General features: G+C 40.6%; 3 protein-coding genes across 4 annotated transcripts; 1 reads left to right on the top strand and 2 right to left on the bottom strand.

Moving 5' to 3' along the window:
- The first annotated feature begins 749 nt into the window (after positions 1-749).
- abhd11 (abhydrolase domain containing 11) lies at positions 750-7,231 on the top strand. The gene is made up of 6 exons (XM_069719713.1): positions 750-993; positions 2,730-2,865; positions 3,247-3,420; positions 3,635-3,805; positions 4,515-4,696; positions 5,179-7,231. The coding sequence occupies exons 1-6, from the start codon at positions 863-865 to the stop codon at positions 5,312-5,314; spliced, it is 930 nt and encodes a 309-aa protein (XP_069575814.1). The 5' UTR covers positions 750-862; the 3' UTR covers positions 5,315-7,231.
- An 89-nt stretch (positions 7,232-7,320) lies between these two features.
- Positions 7,321-15,771, bottom strand: bicdl2l (bicaudal-D-related protein 2-like). 2 transcript variants are annotated; one of them, XM_069719693.1, is made up of 7 exons: positions 15,228-15,771; positions 14,555-15,138; positions 13,452-13,571; positions 13,210-13,368; positions 12,363-12,445; positions 12,114-12,234; positions 7,321-8,299 (listed from the first exon to the last, which is right to left on the bottom strand). In XM_069719693.1, the coding sequence occupies exons 1-7, from the start codon at positions 15,259-15,261 to the stop codon at positions 7,937-7,939; spliced, it is 1,464 nt and encodes a 487-aa protein (XP_069575794.1). In that variant the 5' UTR covers positions 15,262-15,771; the 3' UTR covers positions 7,321-7,936. The 2 variants fall into 2 exon arrangements, with proteins under 2 accessions (XP_069575794.1, XP_069575803.1); XM_069719702.1 differs by having other exon boundaries at positions 14,555-15,060.
- A 2,593-nt stretch (positions 15,772-18,364) lies between these two features.
- Positions 18,365-21,830, bottom strand: sumf2 (sulfatase modifying factor 2). The gene is made up of 9 exons (XM_069722472.1): positions 21,612-21,830; positions 21,381-21,528; positions 21,164-21,278; positions 20,900-20,944; positions 20,647-20,797; positions 19,676-19,731; positions 19,154-19,238; positions 18,713-18,854; positions 18,365-18,619 (listed from the first exon to the last, which is right to left on the bottom strand). Exons 1-9 carry the CDS (start codon positions 21,649-21,651, stop codon positions 18,517-18,519), a joined length of 885 nt encoding a protein of 294 aa, XP_069578573.1. The 5' UTR covers positions 21,652-21,830; the 3' UTR covers positions 18,365-18,516.
- Positions 21,831-21,962: the final 132 nt, after the last annotated feature.

The following is a 21,962-nucleotide window of genomic DNA, read 5'->3' as shown; positions in this document are numbered from 1 at the left end:
GTCTGTGCTGTGCGCTTCCCCAGGGCCTCTGTCTCATGCCATCACTATGGAGACAGCTTGCAGCGTGCTTTGTCCCAGAAGACGCATCTCCCATAGCAATGGATGTTTAGAGATGCAGCAAAGAGGGCCAAGCTCTCCAAAGGCTTCGACTGATGGTTTGTTTTTATGTTCTTATACTAGACACACAAATAGCAGTGATCACAAACATATATTGTTCTAATTTGTCCCAAAGTGAGAAAGCATCCGGTGAGGGATACATCCCCATAACGAAACAATCAGAGGTTTGATCTCCACAGAATCTCCTGCAAATGTCCCTGCAAGACAATGAATTACTCTTTCAATCACTAAAGGATGTGTTCCCACAGGAAGCCATTCTGCAACTCAGTAAGAAAATCATTTTGTTGGGGTGAGCAAGTGTAGCACATAGTAACATTGTGGCTTCACCCAGTGGCTTGACAACGCTATTACATTCATTTAATTCAGTGGGTGTATATTATCAGATCTAATCCAGCTCTGTGGGGTCGAACTGAATTTTAATACAAAATCAACGCAAAAAAAAACAAAAAAAACAAAAATAGTACATATTAATGTTCGTCTTGTTTGTAAATGTCTCAGTCTTCACTATCAGACATTCAGACGGTTCCTGAGCCTGACAGACAAAACTCAGGGGTAAACAAACATACGCCGAAAAAAAAAACCCACAGAAAATGCGTCTTACGTCATGACGTACAATCAGCTGTTGGCACCGTTAAGTAGCGACCTCCGGCCGTTCTGCAAGCTCATTCGCTCTTAACTGTCTTTGTGGCCGTTCTGAAACGCACATGCCGCTTGTCGACCGCACGGTAACAGAGCATATGCTGCCATGAGTGTTTTCTGTCGTCTGGTTCAGAGGGGACTGCTGAGCGGCCGGTCTCTGTGTCGTTTATTCCCGGGACAGCAGGATGCGTTCGGCGCGGTGGCTCCCACGGTCCGGACAGCCAGCTCCTCATCTAGGTAAACCGTGCTAGCTCCCCCGGCTAGCTGATGTCCTCTGTCTCCCTTTGAGCTGGGTGTCGCGGTGGAAGTGACAGCCGGGTGTTTTTGCTGTAAAACAAAAACAAACCCCGGATTATTTTACCGTTGTAATCTGTCACCGCGTCCTGTCTCTGCATCTTTTGTTACCCGCTAACTTTACACGGTTAAAATGACATTCAGACGTCTGGTTAGCAACACGGTAAACCTAAAGCTAAACTGCAAACACAAAACAAGGATTTTTGGATTTCGGGCTTTTCGTTTTATGATTTCACAACGCAGCTAAATTTAAAAAAAACAACGTAATTTTCTATCGTATCTGGCGTTTGGTTACGCTACGCAACATGTGCGCCAAATTACCAGTTCATTAGGTAATCCTAATTGGCTAATTGATGCCACACATCTGTAATGCGTCGTGAACGATAGTTTCTTTTTTCTTTTTTTTTTACGGTGGTTTAGATGTGCGTTGTACTAGTTTGTGAATACGTTCACAATCTATGACTTTTTACATCTCTAACCATTGGGCCCTTTAAATCAGCATTGGCGTTTAATCATTTATTAAGCAAACTTGACAAATATAAACCGTTTCCAGCTTTTTGTGTGTGTGTGTGTGTGAATATGCTGTTTGTCTTGTTTTACATAATTGTAAATTGATCTCATCTTCGTGTTGTGGTCGACTGATTTGAACAAAAGTATTTTCAGGTTGTCACCTCCAGCTCTGAAAGCTTTTTTTTTTTTTTTTTTTTTTTCGTAAACGCTGAACAAATGAATCCATGTTGGAAATATTTTACAACTAGAGCTGCAACAATTGGTCTATTAGTTGAAAATTAATTGGCAAATATTTAGTTAATCTTTTTTTAGCAATTTGAATAATTTTTTTTTTTATTTTTTTTAAAAAAAAAAAAAATTAAATTCTGATTCCAGCTACTTAAATGTGAATCTTTTGTGGTTCCTTTAGTCATTCATGATTATAAACTAAATATATTTTTGGGTGTAGACTGTTGGTCGGGACCAAACAAGGCTGCAACTTGGGCTTTGGGAAACACTGGTCAACTTTTTTTTTTTTTTTTTTTTTTTTTAAACCATTTTCTGACAATTTTAAGATGATATAATGAAAATAATAGTTAGTTGCAGCCCTGCTTACAACCACAGCAGAGCTAAAGCAACACTTTGTCTCGGTAAAACCCAAACGTAGTAGATTCACAAAGTTCTCTTATCAGGGCTTTTGTATTGACTTTTTTTCATTCAATAGTGGGTCATGTAATTGTATCCTCTCCCTGTGCAGTGTTACATTAACATCTGCAGTGGCAAAGATTTAAAATCACAATGAATTAAAATAATTTCTCTATACCTACCCATGCAGCACTAAATGCCAAGATGACATAAACTTAATATATGTTTGGTTACCTCTACTTTACCAGTAGGTGGAAGCAAAACAGTCTTCCCCCCCAAAAAAGAAGTCACAAATTACTGAGCAATGCCTCAACTGCTTTCTCTGTTATTAATATCCCCTGATATGCTGTTTGAATGGGATATAGGGAAAAAAACAAGTTTTTAAAAAAGATACTAATTTTTTTTTAAGCATCTCTGCTTCCCGAAAGCAGTTTTATTAACGTTTCTGTCTTGCGTAGAGCCATAATTTTTCTCACCACAGATGTAACCGGAGAGATTCTTATTATTCACCCCGGACGTGTTTTTTTTTTTTTTTTTTTCCTCAGCCCTGTCAGCTTGACCTACGATGTCTTCGATGGGAAGGGAGAAAGCACTCCCCTGGTGTTTCTACATGGCCTCTTTGGCAGCAAATCTAACTTCCACTCCATAGCGAAGTCCTTGGTGCAGCGCACAGGCCGAAAGGTGAACACATCAGACCTGTCTGCTCTGACACCAAAAACAATTCGTCCTTATTTGTTTGAGTTCGTTCTCAGCAGCCTGATAGCAACCCTCCTACACGAGCAGGCTTAGGAATGTACAGTCAAAGTGTGTGTTCCTTGTCATTTGATACGACGCCGTAGCAATCTGTGCTGGACTAATAAACACTGACAGATAATCTGCCTATTGGCTGGCCTGAAGAACTCGTTGCCTAATTTTCACAATACAGCCTTTGTATGTGCCGTCACCCTCCTGAGCTGCGGCCACATGAAAAGATGCAGCCAACATGAAAAGTTTATTTTTGTTTGTGCTCTGTTGCCTCCTTTTCCCCATTCCAAGTGTCCTAACTGTCCTTTGTCCAGTTAGGTGCTGACTGTAGATGCCCGTAACCATGGCAACAGCCCACACAGCCCCGTGCTCACCTATGAAGCGATGGTCAGCGATTTGAAACACCTCCTTGCCATGCTGCGCATTGAGAAGTGCGTCCTCATCGGCCACAGCATGGGAGGGAAAACGGCTATGACCACCGCTCTCACACAGGTTAGCGATGGCAAAATGTCACCATGAATTTATCATATCAAAGCAGTCCCCTCACTGAATGCCACCTGACCTTTCTCACTGCACATTCCTCTCTGATCTTCATGCCACACTGAGCTTGGCCTGTTTCCACGTTGTCATTGGTTTCCCACCAGTGGCACTTGTATTGCCTCTCTCTTTCCTTCCCGTTTACCTCAGTCAGTGTCTCTGTTTGTAGCCTGGTTTAGTGGAGAGGTTGGTGGTCGTGGATATCAGTCCAGCCCAGACCACCACGCGCACCAATTTCGGCTATTACATCCGGGCAATGCAGGAGGTGAAGATATCCACTGACATCCCACGTTCCACTGCCAGGCGGATGGCTGAGGATCAGCTGCGCAGTCTGGTCAAGGTCAGGACTGCTTTTTGATATAATACAACTCGGTATGTATAAAATAGGTAAATCAATTAAAGAACCCGTTTCCAAAAAAAGTCTATTGTCAAGTAGTTTCCTGTATCTACAATTATACCTGCAATAGCTGATCTTTTGGGCCATTTAAGGGTCCGAATTATTATTTAACAAAGTTGAAAGGTAAACTTGTTAGCAGCCAGTTACCCATTTACAAATCCTGGACATACAGAATAATATAAACATTCATTCCATTTTTTTTTTTCCAGTTTTGTTTCCAGCCACCTGATGAATGTTAAGTCCCATTACTGACTCTCTTTTAACTGTGTTTTGGTCTCAACAACCTCTTGAAGGAACTAGCTCACTCTGTAGCTGCAGAAGGCTTACGGCTTTGTTCATCAGCTGGTCTCTAACTGTGTCTGTTGGCTGTTTAGTACAGGAAAAGGTACAGTGAAGGACTAGAGCTTTTTGGTGAAAAATTGCCTGCCGTGTCTAAAAATGACACCACACAGGAAAGTGAATGAATGATCCCAAACACCTGAACGATGAGCTGCCAGCTGTGAAACAAACAAAAAGCGGGGTATGGTGGTAAATTTCTGCAGGTTCATCACACCAAGCAACCCCCCCTCCCTCCCCCCTTTAAATACAAGTAGACGTGCAGTCCAGCTCGTTGTTAAATCGGTGACGTCACAGGCTGTCTTTCCTCCCGCAGGAGCACTCTGTGCGTCAGTTCTTGCTGACTAACCTGGTGGAGCACAACGGAAAATACGCCTGGAGGGTCAACTTGGAAGCCATCTCGGAGCACCTTGATGACATCATGAGTTTCCCAAAATGTAACTCCGTGTATGAGGGGCCTACCCTGTTTCTGGGAGGAGCCAGCTCTGCTTATATCAGGTATGGAAACAGACACAACTGTAGAAGTATAAATTAAGAACCAAACAAAAGACGTAAAGAAAATTAACAAAAAATTATAATGTGAAAAAACCCATATATATATATATCAGTTTTTCTGATATATTATTATTATAGGGCAGGATTTTTTTTTTTTTTTTTTTTGCCTTTCATACAGCAGAGACAAACAAGTAAGGGACTGAGAGGCGAGAAGTCATGCATTTAATCCTCGGTTACCTAGATGCCCCATGAAGAATCGTTTTAGCCATACTTCAGTCTTATTTTTTATACGTATTGTATCTATACAATGAATAGAAAATACAATATATATATATATAGTAAATATACTATTTATCTTCATAAAATCTGAAGGAAAAAGCACCTCAACACCGCTAATAATCTGCTTTCTCGCCCTTCATTTACATCCACTTTATTCTACCTGATTTTTCTCATCCCCCTGGTCCACGTCTTCCCTCCTGATCCAGCTCCGACGATTACCCAGAAATCCAGAGGCTTTTCCCCAGCGCTGACATCCAGTACATCCCAGACGCGAGCCACTGGATTCACGCTGACAAACCCTTAGATTTCATCAGCTCCATTATCTCCTTCCTCCAGTCCTAGCTGCCTGCAGCCTGCTCCTCAAAACTTTGTTTTCATGCTCGGCCCCTCTGAGCATCGTCTCACTGAAAAACTGACGAGCGAGAATTCAGCAGCTTCAGCAAGTGGAGTCATTAATGATGCTAGTATTTGCCAACACTGGACCAAACTCGCCCAGTTACAGCAGTCAGTTCTTAACATTTAATAATATCAAAGTGAGTGTAGAGTAGGTCGAGTTTTTTGTTTTGTTTTGTAGAGTCTCTCTGCCAGACAGGTAGTGTTTACTAGATTGGCTGGTTTGTAGATGTGTTTTTGTTGATTTTTCAGGTAGACGGTAGCAATGAGAATTCACCAGTTTAATATAACGGGGCTGTTTTTGGACGTGACACACTAATCCAAAGAAACTCTCATTTGCACAGTGCTTTCTGTATGTTGATACATTTATGCCAGTATAATAGAAAAGTGGCTTCAGGCCCAGTACAATCTGGGACTGCTGAAGAGGACCAACAGTCAGAGAGCAGTCGAGATATGCAAGTTGTGATGGCACTGCAATCAAACAAATACTGTATAACTGAGAAGTAAAAAAAAAAAAACGTGAAGCAAAAACAGTGTTAGGAGGTTCGAGCTCTGCACAGAAGTTGTCATACAGACATTATGCGTACAGATAGTTTGTTGGTAATGTTGATAATAGCGGTATATTCAGTCACTCCTCCGTGTCTGCTGTAGATCAGACTCAAGGATTTACAGGTTGGTCACATTGTCACAACTCGAGGTCGTTGAGAGCCCTATTTTTATTTTTATGCCAACATCGTCTTTCTATGAAAACCAAGCTGACACTCTGAAACGCAGTATTATCATAAACTATTCCCTGGATATCTCAGGCTACTACTGGATATGCTAGTCATTTATTATTATACACTTATACTATTCTTTTGTCTGTCTGGCTATTAGCTGTGGTACCGTTGTAGTGTCTTTGTATTTGGTCGGTCCAATCTGTGTTTTGATGCAACTATGGTTTACCAGTTTATTATGTGTATCTGGCTTATCTTTACAAATAAGGTCATATGGGTATCTCGCAAATTTATGCTGCAGCAATGTACGTTATTTAATCGTGACAGTGTGAATATCATTTGTTTCCACGGGTTTGAAAAGTCCAGTCCAGTAGTGAAACTGCCATCTGTATGAACAAGCAGGGTGTTGTGAATCTGTATGTGCCTCTTTTGTCGAGAGCTCCTTTTCCATGTCTAAAGCTTTATAAAAACAAAACTTTTATTCTACAAGAGTGTCGAGTAGACTTTAGATTGGCAGCTGGGTTGCCAGTTTTGTGTGAATTTTCTCACAAGGAAGCTTAACAGCTGAGGCACTTGGTGTTTACTACAATCAGTGTTTTTTGTTTGTTTTGGTGTCAATACAAAAGTCTTAATGCTTGAAATGGTCACAATTAAGTCGAAGTCCGTATTTTTTCTTTTTTTTTTATAAAGCTTCAGTTTGTAAAGAGTCAACCCGTCATCCTCCACCACAGGACGAGAGTTGTCTTGTTGCACAATATGAATAGATTGTTGGGTGGTGCTCACATTTGAATGCAGGTCTCGCCTCGGCTTCTGCAGAGTTGCAGTAGCACAAGATTATTTCAAAACGGAATTTGCTGTCAGCAATATAGAAAATTTAATTTATTCAGACGCATTGAAAAAGTGGTTTGAAGACTGTAATCATCTGTTCAGGATTGTATGTCGTTTCACTATGAGCATGCCTTTTCTCCTGTCATCAGGTGTAACTTTGCTGTGCTATGTAAGTCTCTGTTTGTTGAACAAGTTGCCAGTGTTGGCATTTATTCCAGATAATGGCATATATGTACATTTTAAATGTGAGCAAGATGCATATAGAAGTGGATTATATATATATTGGTGAAAAATGATATTATACAATAAAATGGGAAAAATCTGAGATGGTTTCTTCTTTTTCTTTTGACTCTTGCAACAAGCTAAAGTGCAGACAATGAAGCAACTAACGTGATGTGTTTAAGTGTTACATAAAATAGTTTGACTGCAAGAGATTTGAAGGAGCTTTTGAATAACAATTTCATTTATTTACAACAATATTTGGGAAACAAAATGTCTGGCATTTAAGCGTCATAGTATTTATCACGACTCATTCATAATCAGTTTCATCTCATGCATAAATTACTAGATTCAAGATCCAGCGCTCGTTTCCGGAGTGTGTGTGTGTATATATATATATAAAACTTCTTCTCCAGGCATGTTTTAAGATATTAAAAAAAGATTCTCAGCTTTCATGTCTGACTTGGGTTTTTTTTCACCATAAAAATGTGCTTATAATGGCACTTAAATCCTTGATAAATGAATATGCAAATATTGGTAATTTCTCACATTTTGGTTTGTCTTCCAAGCTAATTATGTTGTCACAAAATCCTGCTCACGTGTGTTAACTCGGATGTAAAGTAAGCACAGAAATACCCCCCCCCACCCACTTCAGCAGGTTTGCGAAAACAGCGTTATAGTGTGTGTCTGGGTCTGCACAAACATCCTGCACAGTGAGGCTCTCACAGGGACAGCAAGCGACATCTTTTCACTCAGACTTTAAATAGAGGTAAGAGTCGTGCGTCAGAAGGAGCGTTAAGTCACCATCTCAATCGAGGGACACGACCTGGAAGCCGTCATTCCGGGCACACTCTGAATCCTGCCCTGCTGCATCCTGGTCTCCTTGATAACTGCTCTTGCCCATCTTCAGTATGTCCCTCCAGTTGCGTTGGGAGCCAGTAGGAGGCGGCGCGTGGGGAGTCGGGGCGGCAGAGGCCGTAGATCTGGAGGTGAAGATTTGGTTTGGGTTGGTTGTGGGAGGGATGGGTGTAGGCAGAGGGAAGTTTGACGGCCTCTGGATGGGCGATTTGTTGGTTCTCCTCAGGATGCCCAGGCGAGAGGATTTCTTCTGGGCCTTCTCTGCCTGCTGCTGAAGCTGCAGCTGCTGGTGGAGGAGCAGCTGAAAGTCCACCTGAGGCATGTCGAGGAAAATGTGGGAAAGATACGAGACAAATATGGTGATTAGCCAGATTTCAAACCTGTGAGAGGGTGATTTATTAGGGCCCGAGCACCGATGGTGCGAAGCCCTGTTGTTTTTCGTTAAAAAAAAATCTTCTTGGACGTTCTTAGTTCTTACGAAAAGTGATTTTCCTTTTTGGAGGCTTTATCATATTCAAAAACTCATGAAAGTGGATACACGCATGTCTCCCGGCGAAAAAATGTCATATTCTAGTGGAGTCGCGAGTGGGCGCGGCCAAACGGCTCGAGAGCGCCCCCTAAAGAGATGCCCCGGCGTTCACATTTACCTAAATTCGAGAAATCCGGTGGACACGTGTATCACACCTAGACGCACAAAAAAGTTACATTGCACCGACTTGAATTTAGGTTCTATGGATAGAAAACATGTTTGGGATTAAATCTTAAAATAATTCGTTTTCGTCGATACGTGTCGAGGTGGCCATTTTGAGCGTCTCGCCATGGAACTACGAGTTGCTTTAAATCTTATGTACATGGACCGACCTTCTCCAAACATCGCAGGTATGATAACAGCCCCGCCCTGAAGACCCCTGTGTGGTAATATTCGCTCATAGTCATAGCGCCCCCTGTTGGCCAATGGAAATGACACTTTTCATACTTTCATGTTCTACGTCGAGCTGGTTGATCACATGAACCTAAAGTCGGGTCACAATAACCTAAACATGTAGTTGATGATATATTGAGACATTCGTTAGACTTTGTTAATGGGCATCGCCGTGACGATGCGGCAAAGTTTGATGTCTCGCCGTGACACAGGAAGTTGACGTTTAAGGTCAACGGATGCTTGAAACCTCACGAAACGTGTCACATACATCCGGCGTGGTGAGACGATACATCTGATGTGTTTTTTACGAGTGGGCGTGGCTAAACGGTTCGCCAGCGCCCCCTGCTGGAGACAGGAAATGAGACAAAAATAGCAACTTTAAGCGGGGATATGCGGTCCCTGGTGCGCTGCATGTCGGGGAGACAGCTTCGGGGAGACAGCTTTGGGGAGGCGGCGCGCAGGAGTGCGAGGGCCCGTACATCACTGCTTGCAGTTTTAATTTTACATTTGTGTTCTATGTGGCTGCTTTCAGAGAGACAGAGTGCTTCTGGTGAATAAAGGAACTGCACAAAAATGATAATGGGAAGGGTGGTGAAGCAGAGGAGGGATATTTAATCTTTTATTAACCCAACATTTATTTTTTTAGACTCTGCTTGAGGGAGGAAACATGATTGATGGGTTTATAAGTGATGGGTTTATTTTACACAGGGAGTCAGTGACAACCCAGTCCCTGAGTGAGGGTTTAACATAACAATTGACGTGCTAAGAGCACCAATATGTCAGTTATGAGAGGTGCAGAATATGGTGATTTATGAATTACAAATAACAGTGATTTAATATTATCTCTACCAGCATTCATTCCCTCTTCACCTCAGTCCCGATCATAACTTGATTTTAAAGTTGGAGTTTAATCATTTAGTGTCTCCTTCCTCTAAAATTGAGTCTGTCTGGAATATTCATAGTTGTATATTTGCCCTAAATTTTTACATTGATAATTCCAAACAAAATAAAATGCACAGAAAACCTACAGGAGGACACACATCCCATAAAGCAGGCACCACACTGCCATGTACTCAATCAAAAATAGTACAAAACAGCTGCTTTGACAAGCCCCCAAATATGTTACAGCCACAGCCAAACATTTGGTTCAGCCTTGTGACCACCATGTAAAGAGGACCGCATACCCTAGCAAAGGAAGAGTAGTTTTAGTCTTAAACCTGACCAGAACCATGACAGTATGGAGGCCAGACAACAACAAAAAAAGTATGAGGAGAGTCTGGGCCAGCCACACAATGGGCCGTCGAACCCGGAGATTCCCCGCCTAAACTAACCCAGAGAACGAAAATAAACTACAAAACAAAAAACCCCAAAAAACAATATCACCAGACCTCCGACCTCAAACGAAACACAAATGAAAGAAAATGGTCACAGAGCTGCTTCATGTGGGAGCCCAAGAGCTCTGCAACCGCCTACAACCTCTTTTAAAAAAAGCTAAGTGGGCGGAGCCATCCACTCATCACAGATCAGAAACACCTGAGAAGGGAGAAAAGAACGCACAGGGGAGCGCACCGCTACACAATCTGTCTGATTGTGAAATAATGAAGTCTAAAGTCTTCAGAGATGGTTTTGTAACTTTTTCCCATGTGATGAGCATCAAAACCTTTTCTGGTCTCTTTTACACTAATAACAAAAATGTGTTGTAAAGATCAGACTTTGATAAATCCCTGTTCCTTAATTAAAACAGGGCTGCTACTAACACCTGATTGTGATCCCGCTGATTGAAAACACCTGGCTCTGATCTTACCATCAAATTATCTGCTGACCCTGGAGGTTTGCATACCACTCTTAGATATGTAATGTTGGATTATTTTCTTCAAAAAAATAATGATAATCAAGTATAAAGTTTTCGCCTCATTTGTTAAATTGGGTTCTCTTTATCTACTTTTAGCACTGGTGTAAAAATATAATGTTTTAGGTCATATTTATGCAGAAATATGGAACATTTTAGAGGGTTCTCAAACTTTCAAACACCACTCTGGGTTACATTTCATCTTAAATTATTTTACTTTCAGATAATAATGGTGAAACAAGTTGTTCTATATTTTAAAGGTATAGCTAAGAGTAAAGCATGAAGACTGAAAATCAAGATTAATACTCATCTCCAATTTCCACCAAATCAATTTTTGTACAGCCCTAAGATTAACCTGTCAGATTGCTGACATTTAACAAAGCAATCTTTACTGAGAAGAAAATAAATTGTGTGCTACTGAATGGCTGAAAGATGGTATAAAAGTATAAAGAAAGAAGGATGCAGAGCTCTACTAAAAATAAACAATAAAATACACCAACTGATACCAAGAAAATGGAGCTCTAAAAATAAAGGGATCCAACTAACATCTTTTAAACCCTACAATTACAGAGACAGATACATCTCTATTGGATTTTATGTAAAGATACATTTTCAGATGACTGACTCCAGTATACACCTTTCCCCACCAACATTAAGCCAAAAATAAAAACAAAAAATAAGGGTACAACCATGTCCAAATAAGGATTTCACCATAACTTTTGTACCGGTGATACAAATGTTTTGGTATTTTGGTTCCAACTAGCATTTAAAAATTCCCTGCAAATGTGTGATATCCTTAAATCTGGGTATTTTTTTTGTCAATTACCAAAAATATGGATTTTAAACCATCACGGCACACTGAGACCCAAAAATGAATACTCTCTCTTGTAGTTTACATTAAATCAGTTTGGATTTCAGACGCTCCTGCTCTCACCAGTTAACTTACAATATGCAGTGTAGTTTTATTTCAATGTTGCGGGGCTCTAAGCGCTCACCAGATGAAGACATGGGCCTGAGGCCAAAACACTGTGGCAGGAAACCAGCTGGCATTAACGCCTGCATGATCTGTGTGTGTTAAATGTAACGTGAGCGAGTATTAATTGCAGTTTCTGTGTGTGTTTTACGGCCGAACACTGAGAGCAATGTGTGTTTGACACTAATTGCATGTGTTTGTGTTTGTGTGTGTCCTACTTTTCTCCACTTTTCTGGCTGGGTCCCATATGTTCACATGTTCCCACCATCTCTCTTTCTCTCAGTATGACGTCACGTTTTCGTTTAGAGTTTAGTTGGTGTGTTTGTCCAGTGAGCACACCCTTCCCTTCTCTCGGTTAAACATTAAACTCATCGCAGGTTTACCTTCCATTCCTCAAGCTCCATCGACATCTCCAGGCGCTTCTGCACAGCCTCCAGCAGCTGGTTGTTCAGTATCATCAACTCCGTCTTGCTCCGCAGCAGCTCGGCCTCCATCGCCCGCTTCCTGAACAGCAAAAACAGAAAGAATGAGACAACTCCTCAAAAATAGATGCAGGACTTTCAGCTTCCCTTTTCTTCCTTAAATCTTGATTCATTTGTTATTTAGAGGAGTGTGACTGTATGTGTACTCACTTCTCTATGGCCTCATCTCTGTCCCACAGCGCCTGCTGCAGAATAGCACTGTCCTCTTCTCCCTTTTTTCCAGATTTGAACTCCTGAATGCAGAAATGAGAAAAGGAGGCAGGTCATGTTTTGCTATAACTCCTGATACTCTTCACCTTTAACCTCACTAACTTCACTCTCTCTTATTTGTCTTTTAACAGGACTAAAATCTGATCCCAGCTTCGGTCACATACCTTGTGACTTTCTTGAAACGCCCGGCAAACACCAGTTACCAGACAGATTCACTGTTACTAATACTTGTAAACTTGTCAGGCCACATACCTGAGGTTAACACCTGGTTGGATGAATCTTTGTTTCAGGGAAACAGTGAACATGCTTCATCAGAAGGGCAAAGGTGACTCTCACTTGTGCATTAATATCTTCGTACAAGCCTCAGGACAAATTTTGAGGTTGCAGTTTTCAACTACGTGGACTATATAAATACTTTAATGAGTCTTTTATCATTTGCAGGTGAAAGAGAGTGAGGAGTGCTCAGTGAAATAATAGTTAAGTAACACTGATCGGTGATGTTTAAATTCTCATTCGCTCCCCTCATTTCCTCTGTATTACCAATGCCATTATAAATAAAGGCATAAATACGAAGACATTTTTAAATGATCTGATAAAATAAGATTAGGAATAAAACTCAAATTTTATGACCATGTAATTTACAACCTTTGTCACCTGACCCAGCTCTAGTATGAGAAAGCAAATATTCCTCTGAGCAACAAGCCCACTAAAATCAACTCAAACTATGATTGCAGGGGAATAAAAAGGCTGGCAGCATTATTTAAGTGCATGCCAGAGTTGTCCTGACCTGTTTGGTGTGGCTGATTGCCAGTTTGCGAGCCACATTCTGCAGCTGGACCAGGCTAGCGTCCAGGTGGTTTCCCCCGTCAGAGGGCTCCGGCTGGCCGGCCTCGGGCTCTGTTAGTGGATTCAGCAGCCTCAGAATTGAGAGAACATCCTCTGTGACCTGAGATAAAGACAAATAAAAAGAAATTATAATACTCCTGCAGATCTCTGCAGATATGTGCTGGCACTGCGTGTGGCCTTTACCCTCTCCCTGTGTTGGCTCCAGCCCGGTCCGTCTCTGCTCTCCTGCAGTTCGTCCACCTGAGCCTTAAGCCTGATGCTCCGTCTCCGAGACAGCTCCACTTCTCTGCGTACTTCTTTAATCTACAAACAACATAACAATATGCCATCAGTATAGTTTAACAAAGCCCGTCATCGTGTTTGGTGTCAAGATACTTTCAGTGACGCTTGAAAGTTTGTGAACCTTTTACAATTTTCTATATTTGTGTGTAAAAATGACCTACAACATCATTTTGATGTCACCCACACACACACTTGATTATCATCCCACTGATTGTAAACATCTGAATCTAATTTCGCCTTCAAATTAACTGCTAATCCAAAAGGTTCACATAGTTTTGCTTCAGTTATATAATATTAGATCATTTCCCTCAATACAGAAATGATCACGTATAATATTTTTGTCTGATTTCTTTAACTGTATTCTCATTGTCTACTTTGTCTGTTGATGTTTTAGATCATATTTATGCAGAAATAAAGAAACTTTTCAAGAGTTTACAAACTTTCAAGCACCACTGTGTAAACCCGCACACAAAAAGTACAACCTCATTACATTTTAACGCAGTGTAAACAGAAACTGCTGATCTAGATTCCTCAGTGAAACTGTAGAGGAGAAATCCAGTCATACTGGCTGAGATGTTGTTCAGCAAACATGCACACTTGAATCCATTTGATAGAAACACACAAAAGATTCTTGTGTAATGAAAGCTACGAGGCACAAACGATTTTCCACCAACGCTGTTCATACTCACGAGCACAAATCAAGCGCTGTCGTCATCAGATGATAAAATGTCCCATATAAAAATCACTGCAAACTGAGGTTTACTGCACTTTGACATCAGAGTATTGATCATCGTTCACGATTTGTAAAACATGCTTCCCTGTGCATTAGAAAGCTTTTTAAACCGTGTTTCCTTACTAATTTTGTGCTTTTGTGTATGTTTGTTTGTTATATTACTGAGCAACAGTTGAGGCTGTCACCTCCCAGTATTACAGGTTTCACTGTTTGACAAGCCTATTTGTTGCGGAACAGATTTAAATGCATGCACTGAACACAAACATCCTACCGCGTCTGAGACGTGTCCGAGTGTCCTGCGTCTGCCGAGCGGCCTGCCGCTGTTTATCAGGTCTGGTAGGGTCCCGTTGAAGTAGCTCCTCTGGAAGGAGCTCCCACCTTCATGAGCCAGAGCTCCTGACTTTGAAGAATCCCTCGTCCCTTCTGAAGCCAGCTCACCTGGGCTGTCTTTTTCCTCAGACTGTGAGGCGCCGCTGTCTCTGTCCACCACGTCCTCTTCAACCACATCTTTTAAATGTATTTTAGTCACAAGGCATGAGTTGATAGTGGACAGAAGATCCTCTTCTTCTAGGCTGTTAGGGACCAAATCCTCCTGCTCTGCATCATTTTCAGGTTCCTCAGGATTTCCTGGTTCTAATATAGTCACAGGGACATTTGGTCCGGGTTCTGTTGGTAGAACTGTTGAAGCTTTGCTCCTGAGCGAGCCCTCCAGTCTGTTCAGAGAGGAGTAGAGCTGCTCACTGGTGGTGAATCGAGGTCTCAGCTTATCGTTGAGGACTGTGAAAGATTGAGAGAAGTCCATGATCAGCTTGGAAGCAGTAGAATCAATCACACCATCTGCAGATTCTGTTCGCTCTAAAGAAACATGTAAGAGCAGGAGGAATAAAACAATAGAACAAGACAGCGGGAGGCTGACAAACAGAATGTCACTGAACTGGCTTTACCTGAACTCTGTGCGTCTTCACAGGGACATGACATGATGTGATGTCACTGGAGGCTGTGGCTTCACGTGGCTTGTCTGGCTTTTCTTCCTCCTTTTCAGCCGCTACACAAACTCATGACATGCAAACATACCAGAGCAGCAGGGGAACAAAGGGAGGAGGGCTTCTAATCCTTCAAAACGATCAAATAACCCAGGCTTGACGCATCACACCACTGTCCGCTGATCTTTCATCGAGCAAATCACACACGCAGGGCAGATAGTTGGCAGCGAGGAGACGGTAAACAAAAACAGACAAGATCATTTACAGTCGGTGTCAGAAGAAGTGAATGCGGTCAAAAGTCTTAAGTTATACTAATTTATGACTAGTCAGCGATTTATTTTTGGTATTGCAATGTGCTTTGGGGAAAACACCAGTTTTAGTCATATCCTGGAATTTAAGCAGGTGATTTTTGGTGACGAACCTCCTCCATACATGAGCAGAGATGAGTCAGTAACCAACTGAATACATATGTACAGGGAGGAGGAGGAGGAGGAAGAGGAGGAGGAAGAAGTAGAAGAAGAAGCAGGTTAAAATGACTATTTGCAATACTCCGTTATTTTACTGTCAATGTTATTTCCTCGTTTTCAGAAGTTAAATCTAATTCATTTAACTGTGATTAAAGACCTATTTTTTTTTTTGTCTAGATTTAGCATGAGGAAGTGGTTCCCGTGTGTTTTCCTTCCAAGTTTCTCTCTTGAGCTGTGCACCAAACTCCGTGTTCACTTCCTTTAACAAGAAATAGGCCACCTTTGATTTAGAGAATATTCAGGAAGACTTCAGAATATAACTGTTGATTGTTCTTTTCTTCACTGTCATAAATAGGTCAAACCAAAATAGGGCATGTTGGCAACCTTGTCTGTGTCAGTATTTATAGATCAGGTGCTAATACCTTCTTAGTCTTCTCTGTGACAAACATGTCTCAACAAGTCATTTAATTTCATAATCGGCCTCCAAGACCTTTTTCTGGAAACCTGTGGGGTGAGAGAATACCACGAATTCCTGGTGTTGTGTTAGTTTAGATTATGTTTGGACAGCTGTCAAATTTTCAATAACCCTAAATATTCATCATAAACCAATGTTCATTCACAATTGTTCAATTACGTTTTGGGACCAAGAGAGTCCATTTTCATTGTTCCACGGAAGACCGACTCTGTCGCATCCCACAAACAAGGAAAAGTTCTGCGAATGTTCACAATAGAACCTTCGCACGGACATTCACGAGGAAATGTTCCACAAACGAGAGAACGTTCTCTGAACGTTTGTTATAAAACAATCCAGGAATGTTCGCAAGAGAAAGTTTGCTTGTGAATGTTTCGGGAGACATTCACAAGAAAAATGTTTCTTGAACGTTCGTTATAAAACAATCCACAAACATTCACGGGAGAATTTTTTTTTTTTTTTTTTTTTTTTGTCATGGAACAATCCGCAAACATTCACAAATACATTTTTCCGTGAATGTCCGCGACAGAACATTTCATGTACGTTCACAAGAAAATGTTCCGCAAACGTTCACAAGAGAACGTCCGATGAATGTCCGCTCTTGAACGACTGTTCATTATAGAACAACTCACAATGATCCAAGACACTTTCCGCTAACGTCCACAAGAGAACATTTACCTAAAGGAAATTTAGATGTGATTATATGGCCTACCTACCTCGTGGTCCCATTCACCTCTGCTGCGGTCTACTGCGTTGACATCTGGGCCACCTGACCGTGCCAAGCATCGCCTTCCCCTGCAGCCTCCTCCAGGCCGTGCCCAGCGATCTGCTCCTGGAAAATTTGGGATAATTCATCCAGTCTTGTCCCGTCCTCCTCGGTCGCTGTCCGTAAAACTTTTGCATTAATTAATCACACTAATAGTTCCATATTCATAGTGTAGTGCTGCCAGAGTGCACATCAGCCATTTTTTTTTCCCACTCAAGTGAGGAAATTAAATGTTTACTTCTTCCTGTTACATTTGCTGTTGATACAAATTTGTTTCCTACATCTGTTTCAAAATTAAAAGTCTGATATATAAACATACATTAACTTCATTATTATTGTTCATTTTGCTTTATATTTATTTACGTAATCTTATGTAACTACAGCATAAGGAACACTCCCGTGACTACACTGCAACCAGAACAAAAGACATTCAACAATAATTAGGTCAAAAATAAAAGACTAGTCATTACGCAATTTTTTTCACAACATAAGACCAAGTCAAGAGGCGGCATTTCTGTAGAAACTCTGTTCAGATGTACTGATTTTTTACAAAATGTGCAGATTTAAAGCAGTATTCCTTCATTTGCATGATTTGCAAAACTGTCTCTATTGTATTATCAGTGACTCTATTATAAAATTGCATGAGTTATAAGAAGAAAAAAGAGCTTTCATTTAGTCTTGTATAGATAGTTGGCAATGAAAGAAAAAAGTCACGGTCAATAAAATCCCATTTAAGTCCTTCTCGATGTCTCTGGAACAGCTTGTGTGGTCAGCTCAAGAGTACTTGATAATTTCTTAAGGACAGACAGAAAGCTTGGTTTTATACAGTTACTTAATACTCAAGAGAAACTGGAGTTTTGATCAAATTTCTTCCCTGTTTTGTTCAACAGAATGAATCCAATCAGCCGGCCAGTCATGATGAGAAAGTAAAACGTACAGCCAAGGACAGGATTACTCAGAGAAACTGTGTCCAAACTGATGGAACAATTTACTCTCCAGTCACATAAAAACCCTCAACAAAGACAGATCCCTACATGTAGAAGGAAGACTACTAATGCTGGTAGTCAAAGAGTGTCCCACTTCTTCCATTTAGTGAATAAATTCAGTGAGATATTTAAGAAAGTCTCTTCAGTCTGGACTATTAAATCCTATATGATAGAATTATATGAGATTCTTCTTGTTTCATAGAGTGCTCCAATAGTAAAATTTATAGAAAAAAGTGAGACTGAAAGTTTTAAAAATTATTCATTTATTGAATGTTAAGTATTAGTATGTTTGCCTTTATTCTTTGTCAAATTCATAAAAAAAAAAAAAGAAAGATCTAAGTTCTCCACAGGAGAAACAGTTTGTTCCTGCACACACTTGTTCCCGACACCTTTGTCATCATTACCAGTCTTAATCAGAGCTGTTATTTTTCAATTAGTCCCTTCCATTTTCTTGTTGTCAACTTGAGGGTGACCAGATGAATAAATAACAAATGAATCACTGCTGTTTTGAATGAACATAATTGTCCCTTGCTTAATATTTCTGACTCCCTGTTGGTTGCTATAGCTCTGCTTTGTCATTTCTCCTCCTTTGTTTCTCTCCATCGCTGGCAGCACACCTGAATCCCAGGTTATCAGAGGCGGAGTCGGGAGTGTTGCCCATCCTGCAGGACACAGAATCATAACCAGCAGTCAGTCAGTAGGGCTGTACAGTAGCTACGTCAGCTCTGTGGTTTTCCTTGTCACCGATAACTCACTTGGTTGTGATTCGAGCCTTGTGATTAGCTGAACCGTCCACCGTGTCGATCCAAGAAGCACCACGCAGCACATACATCGGGCGTGCTGAAGGAAAGGGTGTGGATGTCCATTCCCATGTGTTTCCCATCATGTCATACAGTCCTGCAGGAAAAATCAATATTGTACTTATAAAAAGAAGCATAGAGTAAGAATCTATCTTCATAATATGTACTTTGCTTTCACTTCATAGAGATATGAGAGGATGAGTCAAATGTTTCTCAAAGCTTAAAACTCTCAGCGGACTTCCTTATACTTATGTTAACAAGCATCAATGCATTTCTGGAACATCTTTTTAATGCGTATTGCTTCCAACTAAGGCCATCTTGGTTTCCATGCCACACATATATAATCTTATTAATGTTTTGTTTTTGTTTTTTTAACTTTAAGTCAGGCACAATTACCATAACTGTTCTGGGGAGGAAATGCTGTGACAGGAGAGATGCCATGGTATCCATCTTCTGCAGTGTCTCCATCTGGAAACAATCCCTAAAACATACAAAAAAAACCAACAACTTTCAAATAGTTTATTACAAAGTGTGTTTTTTCATATGAACGTGATTTGAGAGTGTCTGGTTTTGTTCGAGATTTCTTCCTGTTTAAAGGAAGTTTTTCCTCTCCACTGTTGCCAAGTGCTGCTCATGTTTTTTTTGTTTTTTTTATGGGATTTGTCTGTAATCCTGTAAAGTCTTGAACTTATTATGCAAGTGCCTTGAGATGACATGTGTTATGGTTCGGTGCCATGGAAAGAACATTTATTTAAATCACGCTTTATCAGTTTTACATCAAAAAAAATTTTTTTTAATTTATCCTAAGAGAGTGGTATTATTATCTGCACAAATAAATGGAGAACTAACATATTCAAAGCTTTCTATGAGGACAACAAACAGTGTGATATGCAATATGCTTCGCTGTGGTAGGCTGACCTGCCACAGGTTGGTTCTGTTGGCCTGGAACTTGTTTCCCCAAGGATAGGTCCGACCTGGAGCACGACGTGCAGGAAAGAGATAAGAGCACAACAAACAATAAAATTATATAGAAATATATGAAATTATAAAATGTAACAATTTGTACACCAAGGGAGGAATATTTCCACAATATACTTTATCTTCAACAATTCATCACAGCACCACTATTTGGCCAGTTTGTATCAAATTTGATATCCTGGCTCTGGACTGTATATGGCCAAAAAAATGACTCAAGTCACTGGCAAACAAAGTACAAAATAAAAATGTGGGCACATTTTGCAGGAAAGAAATTACAGGTGGAAATGGTTGTGGCCTATATCAGCAGATGAGGCTTTATTCAAAGAGGACAGTGAAATAAAGTATTTATGCGATCTACCATATGTGAGTTAGCCTATTCAACAAAATGTGTTCACATTTATTACAGCTCCCTCTTGTGGTTTCAATGGGTAATTTTTATTCTGATGAAAATCTTAGGCCCTGTTATCCTCCATCAAAATTCCCCTTGTCTGCCTACAGTTTAGTCCCAAGATCAGTTTTTTTTCCAGCTAAATAAAAATAAAAATTGAAACATGCACAATAGGGTACCACCACCCTTGTTATTTGGACCCCTGATTTTCAAGCAAGGTTTTCTAAAAAACGTGTTTCTGCTCTTTACTCTGTGACTTGTAAAGACCGCTCTCATTTGCACTGTGTCTGAAATACTTGCTAAAATGTAGTTTAGGGTGTCTCTGTTTAGAAAAATAATAAAGAGCTGCTCCCTCCGTAGAGCGCACCAATCTGAAGAAGCAATGTAAAATAAAATGTAATACCATCTCTGTTTAAATGTTGTCCATCACAGCAGATAAGAACAAACCATTCAAAAAAATGCTGTAATGGGGGTACATGCAGTAGGGGTTCTATGTTTTCGCTGTACAAACTGTGTACCGTACCTTGCAGCCCCCCACGTGCAGCCCACTCCCACTCCTCCTCTGTAGGCAGTCTCTTTCCCTTCCACTGGCAGAAGGCCCGAGCATCATTCCAGCTCACCTGAACCACCGGGAAGTCCAGGCGCTCCCGAATGCCTGAACCAGGTCCTGCAGGCTGAACAGTGGAGGGTCAAAGGAGAGAAAGACGGGCATGCTGGGATATATATATATATATATGCAACAGATACAGATACAAATATAAAACTCACGACCTCACCTGTCTCCAAAAGACCCGCTCTATAGGCAACCACCAAGGAGCAGACTGGATGGGAAGAATAAGGGAATGAGTCAAAGGTTATTCACATGGTAGTTAGAAATGGCAGCTGGTATCCATAGTTTACTAAGTGCTCTGCAGTAGTGTAGTATGTGTAACAGACATCTTTTTTAATAACTCTGCCAGTCCAAAAAAAATGATTTAAGCTCAATATGGTAAATTTATATTTGGTTATTAATGGATTTCATCTGACCAAACTCCCAGTACCTCTATTCTCTGAGTGACTTTGCTCTTCTGCTCATCTGACACAAAATCTTGAAACACAAAACTCCAGCCAAACGTCTCCGCTTCCGTTTTGTACTTCTGCGCCCTCACAAAGTCTCTGTGGCAAATAAAAAAATAAAAAACAACTAATAATTATCGTTGTTGTATTATTTTTAACACCACGTCATCTACATTAATGTCATGTTTCCAGTTTGATCACCTGAACTCGTTGTTTGTGACAGGATATTCATCTATTTTAAAAGGCTGCAGCTCCAACTCTCTGGTGGGAGACTCTCCATCTCTCCCATCTGCAGCGCTGGTTCCCATCAACAGCTTTCCTCCGGGGATGTTCACCATCTCCTCCGCGACTGCCACGACGAAAAACTCTTATTTAATTCAATATACTTTTTTTTTTTTTAAGTTAAATTCAGAAATGAAACGGAGCTCTTACCTGCAACTGAGAGCAAAAACACAGCGAATATCCAGAACATCCTTTTAACGTCCTTTTTTTTTTTTTAACAGGTTTGTTTGTGCTGACATTGATTTGAAATGACTCTTCAATATAAAAATATAAGTTTTATATTTAACTAAGTACAATAAAGCGGCACAACTTCTCAAACTTTGACTGTATGGTTTACATGTCTGTCGTTTCAGTGTCGGACAGATTTCACCATCGCGACGGATATAGGTTCAACCATAAAGAGGTTCCGTGTAAAACAAAAAAAAAAAACAAGGTTCCGCTATATTTAATACCTCAACTGTCATTTTGTTTGCATGAGCGACACCTTGTTTTTGTTCTATA

This window comes from Brachyistius frenatus, unplaced genomic scaffold (genome assembly GCF_029030835.1).
Source record: "Brachyistius frenatus isolate BFR_SWC_R1_liver_20210118 unplaced genomic scaffold, ASM2903083v1 Contig_5, whole genome shotgun sequence".
NCBI lineage: Eukaryota > Metazoa > Chordata > Actinopteri > Embiotocidae > Brachyistius > Brachyistius frenatus.
Note: the sequence above shows the minus strand (reverse complement) of the source record. Positions and strands in the feature narration are given on the sequence as shown.

Bases quoted from the DNA above. Each gene is read 5' to 3' on its own strand.
- sumf2 (XM_069722472.1), bottom strand. From the start codon at position 21,651: ATGTTCTGGATATTCGCTGTGTTTTTGCTCTCAGTTGCAG. The intron at 20,798-20,899 runs GTGAGGTCGTGA...TCCACTGTTCAG, and splicing joins AGCGGGTCTTTTGGAGACAG to CCTGCAGGACCTGGTTCAGG. The intron at 19,239-19,675 runs GTCAGCCTACCA...TGTATGTTTTAG, and splicing joins ACAGAACCAACCTGTGGCAG to GGATTGTTTCCAGATGGAGA.
- bicdl2l (XM_069719693.1), bottom strand. From the start codon at position 15,261: ATGTCATGTCCCTGTGAAGACGCACAGAGTTCAG. The intron at 12,235-12,362 runs GTGAGTACACAT...TTTGCTGTTCAG, and splicing joins AGAGATGAGGCCATAGAGAA to GAAGCGGGCGATGGAGGCCG. The intron at 8,300-12,113 runs GTAAACCTGCGA...GACATGCCTCAG, and splicing joins TGGAGCTTGAGGAATGGAAG to GTGGACTTTCAGCTGCTCCT.
- abhd11 (XM_069719713.1), top strand. From the start codon at position 863: ATGAGTGTTTTCTGTCGTCTGGTTCAGAGGGGACTGCTGAGCGGCCGG. The intron at 2,866-3,246 runs GTGAACACATCA...TTGTCCAGTTAG, and splicing joins TGCAGCGCACAGGCCGAAAG to GTGCTGACTGTAGATGCCCG. The intron at 3,806-4,514 runs GTCAGGACTGCT...TTCCTCCCGCAG, and splicing joins AGCTGCGCAGTCTGGTCAAG to GAGCACTCTGTGCGTCAGTT.